This window comes from Lolium perenne, chromosome 5, assembly GCF_019359855.2.
Source record: "Lolium perenne isolate Kyuss_39 chromosome 5, Kyuss_2.0, whole genome shotgun sequence".
NCBI classification, from domain to species: Eukaryota; Viridiplantae; Streptophyta; class Magnoliopsida; order Poales; family Poaceae; genus Lolium; species Lolium perenne.
In genome coordinates this window covers 181,142,805-181,149,495 of record NC_067248.2, presented here as the reverse complement: position 1 = coordinate 181,149,495, position 6,691 = coordinate 181,142,805, and the positions used below count along the sequence as shown (strand labels likewise).

Below are 6,691 nucleotides of genomic sequence, written 5' to 3'. Positions count from 1 at the left end.
AGCATTCATAGAATTATGTTTATATATTTACACATCATAGATATCATCTTTATATATTTGCACAAAAAAACCAGAAATTTAATTCGGCTCACATTTCCATTTTTTAAGGGGAAAAAGCTCATACATTACTCATAAACAATGTTTACATCATCTTGTAAAGAAAGTTCAGTTACTACAGTTGGCACGGGATCAAACCAGTGGTTACAGGAACCTGAACTACTAGCTTGTTGTGCCAGAGTATGAACCCATTATTTGAAAATATATTTCAAAATATCAAAAAAAATCTCAAAAAATATATCCGTGTAGAAAAGACAATTTTTGATGCTCTAACGGGACTATTCATGGAACATTTTTTTTGTCTTTTCTACACATTCTACATGAATTATTCCTTTTTCCTGAAAACTTGTGTGTGAACATAATATATCTAGATGTACACGAGAATTATTTGTCGGTTTTTTCGACATTTTGAAATTTGTTTTTTGAGGCATTTTCTATAATAGGTTCATATGCACCTAGGATCCAAAACACCAAAAAAAAACACAATTTTGTAAACCCATAAGTATCTTTTTTTATAAAAAAAAGAGCTTTGACTGAAATTTATATGCAACATATTTTGTGAAGGAGGAAGCACATACAAACATATAGTCATTTATTCCTTGTCTTCCACCTGTGTGATACAATTCTTTGGAGAGCTTCTCTTATGATGAGAATAGACAAATGAATCAGGAAATCATAATGTATAAAACGCACAATTTGTTACAAACTTATAACTGTTTTAGATAGTGTCCCAGTTTTTCACTAGCAGCAGAAACTGAAAATGGTTATTTGAACGTAGTTACAACTCTTTCCGGTAGCTTGGACCACTATCTCAGAACCTATTTTTTTGTCCGTCCTAGAGAAACGGGCTAAGAATCTATTAGTAGAATGTACTTTATTCATTTCCTGAGAATCTTACATAAACCTTCTTGATGTGGCTAGTCTTGCTCTGGTGTACCTCCCATTCTTCTTCTGACTGAATCTTCTCAAGAAAATCATCAGCCGTGCTCTCAAGGTGCAATGCTGCGAGGTTTTGGAGGAACTCAACACCTTGAGGCAGCTCCTTCAGTTCTGGACAACCTGTTACCGTAAGACGGACCAGGTTTGCCATTGAACCTTCTTCTATCTTGATCTGTCTGAGTTTTGGTGCACCGTGTATCACGACTGACTGAAGTTTAGGAAATGATCCTGCAGAGAACAACATGATCTCACCTTGAAACGCATGCAGAATACAGAGCGATAACAAACAATCTGATCGGAGGTAGCAGAAGAGATCATGGTTGATCATTGAGAACCATAGATGGAGATGGGTGATGTTCTCAAGGCACCGAATTGAAATGAAGAGGTTACGCGCTGTGGCCTTCTCCAGCAGACCCCCAACCTCGAGCTTCTGAATTGTTTGAGGCAGCTGAACAGATGGAAGCTGCAGCACTTCATCACGTTTCGAGGAAACCAACAAATGTCGAATGTTGCACAACTTGGAGATAGCACTGCACAACCTTGCAGAGTGACCTGATCTTATATCTGTGATGCCAAGCGTCCTTAACCCGGACAAACATGCAATGTTCTGCAACATCTCGTCATTTGCTTCGAAATTTTGAAGAGTTTGCAGAGTAGTGGACTGCCATTTTCCCTGGGGAGCAGTTACACCAGTGGATACCACGACATTGCTGGCAGCGCCACCTTGGATTCTAGATGCAAACAGGTGCTTCAACTTCCGGAGCTTTGTCATTTCTTCAGGCAGTTTTGTAACTCTTGTGTTGTAAGCATCCAATACTTCTAAGTTCTGTAACTTTTTTATTTCTTTAGGAAGCACATCAATTCCAGTTCCTCGCAGACCCAGATATCGCAGATTAAACAAGTTGAAGACTTGAGTGGGTATAATTATAACTGGAGTTCCCTCTAGGTCTAAAACTGACAACAGCTTGAGTGACGTAAATGAAGCACTTAGGGCGTCCATAGGGACACATTTGTCAAACACAAGTAACGAGCGCACATGTGTTACCTCATGTCTTGGAGGCATAGAATCCACACTCTGCATTGACATCCTTCGTGCTTTTCCTAGTAAAGAGCTTGTTTTTGAGCTGTCATAAACAACAGAAAACATATCCTCTTTTGATTTTGACAGAGAAAGAACACGGATCACATCATGCATTCGACATTCACGAACTCGTCCGAATTCATTTCTCTTAGCGACTTGTAGCAGGCACCGGTTAACCAGCTCATTCAGGTAATCCTCGGCAATCTCTTCCTCTGTTCTTGTTTCACTCCTTTTAATAAATCCCTCTGACACCCAGTACCTGATTAGCTTCTTCCTTCTGATCCTGTAGTCTTCTGGGAACAAACTACAGAATAAGAAACAGTTCTTCAAATTGTTTGACAGATCCTCCAAGCTCACCTTCAAAATGAGGTTCATATCAAGGACCGAATTGCTCGTTAGCTGCAACTCAATATCTTTATGCACTTTCTCCCATTCATAACAGGTCTGGCTTCTGAAGGACAAGAGGCGTCCTATGCACACGATAGCTATCGGTAAGCCATCACAACTCTCTACGATTTTTCGACCCCACACTTCCAGTTCTGGAGGACAACTTTTATCTTCCATTTTCCAAAATGCTTCTTTACAGAATAAATCCCATGAATGTTGGCTTTCCAGCGGTCCGAGATCGATTATGTAGTTCTCTTTTGCTAGTGCTGCTACATCATGGATCCTTGAAGTAAGCACTATCTTGCTGGAACCATCTCCCCCAGCAAATGCATCACGAATTTCAAACCAAACATTTGCATCCCATAGGTCATCCAAGATGAGGATATACCTTTTATTGTGCAGATAACTTTGCAGAACCTCAACAAGGCTTTCACGATCCATGGAATCGATGCCTTCACACTGCGTCACAGTATGATCTTTCTTGCAGAACTTCTTCAGTATCTGTCTTAGCAGATCAGCAGCCCTACAGTGTTGTGAAACTGTAACGAATGCATGTCTCTCAAATCTTTCCTTGATAATGTTATAAACATGTGTTACAAGGGTAGTCTTTCCGACTCCACCCATGCCCCACACAGACATCAACATGTGATGCTGCTTATCATCTGTTAGCCATCCAGTCAGTAAGTCCCTGTTACGCTCAATCCCAACCAGGCAGTTAGCTGTTCCAGTGCTAGTAGAATCAGATGATCCCAATTCCTTATCTTCTGCTTGAGGTTGTTGTGCCCTGATAGTCCCTTCTGTACTGAATATCTTCACTCTTTCTACGGCAGCTTTTAGGCTGGCTTTGATTCGCTGAAGCCGAAAGGCAAGGCGATGCCATGTCCTGACATGCCTGAGCCTCCGTATCGCTCTGGTAGCTGCTCCGCCATGATCATCGCAAAACTTGTAGCTGAACTCATCAACAACATCCTCAATGCCAAAGGAGAGGGTCCGTACCTTCCTAACAAATGTCGCCATCGTTTCGTCGCAGTCCCTGAGCCTCTCGGAAACCTGCAAGAAGGACTGCATGCACTCCAGCTCATCCTTGATTTCCTCCATTTCGCTGAAGAGCCTTCTCAAAGCAGAGACTTCGTGGGCGATGCATGACCCACCAAACGTTGCCGCCTGAGTCGCTAAGGCCACCCCCAGCTTGACCGTCAGAGAGGCAACGATGCCTTCCGCCATGCCTAAATGCAGCGAGTGGTTCTTAGGAACTGGCTTCTCAAATACCCTGGTAGGAGTAGGAATGCAAGTGATCTTAGGTAAAGGTCATAATGCTGGAACATGAAAATCTAATAAAATTGACATCATTTATCAACCTTTTTTTTTCTGAAAATGCTTCTTAACATAACAAATCACATGAATGTTAGTTCACTAGTGGTTCGAGATCAAATTTTGTGGTTGTCTGACAGTCTGAACACGTTTAAGGCTACAATCTGAACTTTTTTTTTGAAGGTTACAATCTGAACATACAGACATAAGTAACAGAAGTTACCAAAATTCAGATTAATAAGTACATAAATAAAGCTCTAAATACTAAAAGTTGGAGCCCAAAATCGCTATTAAGAGAATTGTTTTTTTTCGCGAAAACGCAAAAGCATTATGTTTCGATGCATTGATAGAAAGGTTATATGTACAAATCCCCGAGAGGACAAACACCCCACCTTACAACTCGACCCAAGAAAAAGAAAGCGCTATTATAGGGAGTAGCTGGCGGACACCTTCGGCTCCCACATCCGCCAATTGCCGTGCCTCGGCCGTAAATAAAGCGAATTGTTCAGCAACATTAGTGCACAACTCTACATATTCAGAGTTTCAGACTAAGGAAAAATATAGTACGGAGAGGAGATAGCAAGATAGCAGAGGACGTATAGAAGAACTCACGCCCGTCGATCCGCTGACCTCTACGGCGCCCCTATGCTGACGAGATCTACAATGCCTCTCGATCGAGCAGTCGTGGAACGGGAGCCGGAAGAGTGCTGCGAGTCAAAGAACATACGCGTACGGCAAAGCCGCGCTGCAGATTCCTCCCCCTTGGGTGGATATATACGCGCAGCTACCCTTGCTTGGTGCGAAGCCACGGCGGCGCAGCTACCCTTGTTTGGCTGCCCACAAAGTCGCGGCTGTACGCGTCGCGGAGAAGAGGGCAAGAGGCTAAGGGGTATTTTCGGAACGCGCACTCTATTTCCTAGTCAACAACTCAACATGTACCGACATGTTGTATATACTTGTGCGCGCGTAAATTTTGAAACTCAAATATAGTTTTTTTTGCGAGAAATCCACCGATCTATTAATAATCATCAACAGTAGTACAAATAGCCCAAAAAGTAAAAGAAATTACAAATTGGTACTCGGACCACCTAGCTACTTAGACACGAGAGAAAATTGCAAGAAAACTACCTCGAAAAAAAAATTGCAAGAAAACGGCAATGCAACAGCCTCAAAAAATCACCAAACCACCAACATCCCAAATAAAAAAGAACACGGCTAGTTCTCGGTCGATCCAAAACTAACTAAATTCTTGATTACCTAATTTTACGTGTAATTTATATGTAGTTGAAGAAAAGTGCAATTTGGTATCGGCGTGTAGTTGCACAACCATGCATAATTCTGTTGTACACGAATATCGAAGTAAATCAAATGGTTTTGAAGTTGATCTAGAATCAACTTAATTCTCGGTTAACCTTAAACTAACAAAAGGAATAAAAAAGGCTAATCGTGAGTAATAGTTTGGTAGAAAACATTAACCATCAAATTTACGTCGTCTAAGTAGATTTCTAACCGATGGACCGAAATTAATATCAGGCCTGCATGGCAGCAAATCTTCAGGCTGTTTATCATCCCTCAAAGAAATTTGGGGGACGCCGGCCAAAACAATGTCCCAGTCGCGTGCTCTAAAGGCCGCTTCGGTCCGGACGTGCCCCAAATATTGTTCGGCATCCCTAGCTCATCTCCTGTGTATAGAGGCTTTACCAGGAACGCCGGACACGACTTTTACACTTGTTTTTTGTTTGGAGGTCGCGTTTGGGGATGTGACTGGGAAAGGGACTCCTCCAAACGTAAATTTGGTCCGGACGTCCCCAAACGACCAATCCGGCGCTTTTACCGAACGTCGTTTGGGGAATGCGACTGGAGATGCTCTTAAACAAGATGCAGGGCTCACTCGTCAGCTTCTCGGCTCTCCCATCTCTCTTCCCATCTCTCTTCCTCTTCTGCCCATATGTATGGATCGCTATACCATGTGCACAATAGGCTGTCGTCATTGCGGCCATTGCCGACACCGAGCCACGTCACCATGCTATTTTTTTTGCAAGGACCATGCTATTTGTAGCCCTGAATTCTTTGAATGAATGTTCCAAAGATATATCTTATTTTGGCCATCTTAGAGCATCTCCACCGGTGCCCCCAAATAGGCGTCGGCATAGGTGTTAGCACTGCCGTATGGGGGCGTCGACACTGCACCTTTATTTGAGGGTGCTGTTCCCACACGGCGGCCCCGAACAAGCTGCTTCGATAGGATTTTTTTAAGACAAACTAAACATTTACTTGTAGTTTCATTTTCATGGCATTTAAGATCGAGGAATGAATAATGTTTTAGGATAAATCCGAGTAAAACATTATTCACTCCTCAATCCCGGATGACATATGAAACTTGCTTCATCGCTAGCCTACTACCTACTGTCTACCCGGCTCTATGGAGGTGGACGATCGACCGCTGCTCTCTCTGATGCTCTCTCTGCTGCTCCGCCGTCGTCGATCCCCTGTTGCTCTCTCCGCCACGAATGTCAAGTAAGCCTCTCTATCCGCGACCGCCGTGTCAACACCCGGATTTTTAAGTCCAGATGCCTGTTATGCCATACATCGCAATCCCAGGAATATTGTTGGTGCGAGACATAACAGTTGAATATCATAAGTCATCATTCATTACCTACCATAGTCGTCTTACAAATTCAGATCACATGATCCATATTACACAAATAGTTGATCTATTGATCAACGAACACAAAGTTCATAGCGGAAGCGTAAATAGAAGGGACTCTCTAATCCACAGGCCAACGTCTGACGTCAGAAGATTCCCTAGTTGTCGTAGACATCTTGGTTGCCGTCATCTTGGTAGTTCTGCTCCTCTTCATAGTCTGGCCATTTGAATAGCCAGGGACACAGCCGTGAGTACTTTAAAGTACTCGC

The 6,691-nt window shown here is 42.8% G+C and overlaps 1 protein-coding gene across 2 annotated transcripts; it reads right to left on the bottom strand.

The window, feature by feature from the left end:
- Positions 1–704: 704 nt before the first annotated feature.
- LOC127301137 (disease resistance protein RPM1-like) lies at positions 705–4,657 on the bottom strand. Of its 2 annotated transcripts, none has more exons than XM_051331361.2 (2): positions 4,168–4,657; positions 705–3,734 (listed from the first exon to the last, which is right to left on the bottom strand). In XM_051331361.2, exon 2 carries the CDS (start codon positions 3,686–3,688, stop codon positions 932–934), a length of 2,757 nt encoding a protein of 918 aa, XP_051187321.1. In that variant the 5' UTR covers positions 3,689–3,734; positions 4,168–4,657; the 3' UTR covers positions 705–931. The 2 variants fall into 2 exon arrangements, with proteins under 2 accessions (XP_051187321.1, XP_051187320.1); XM_051331360.2 differs by having other exon boundaries at positions 4,388–4,657.
- Between the last annotated feature and the right edge of the window lie 2,034 nt (positions 4,658–6,691).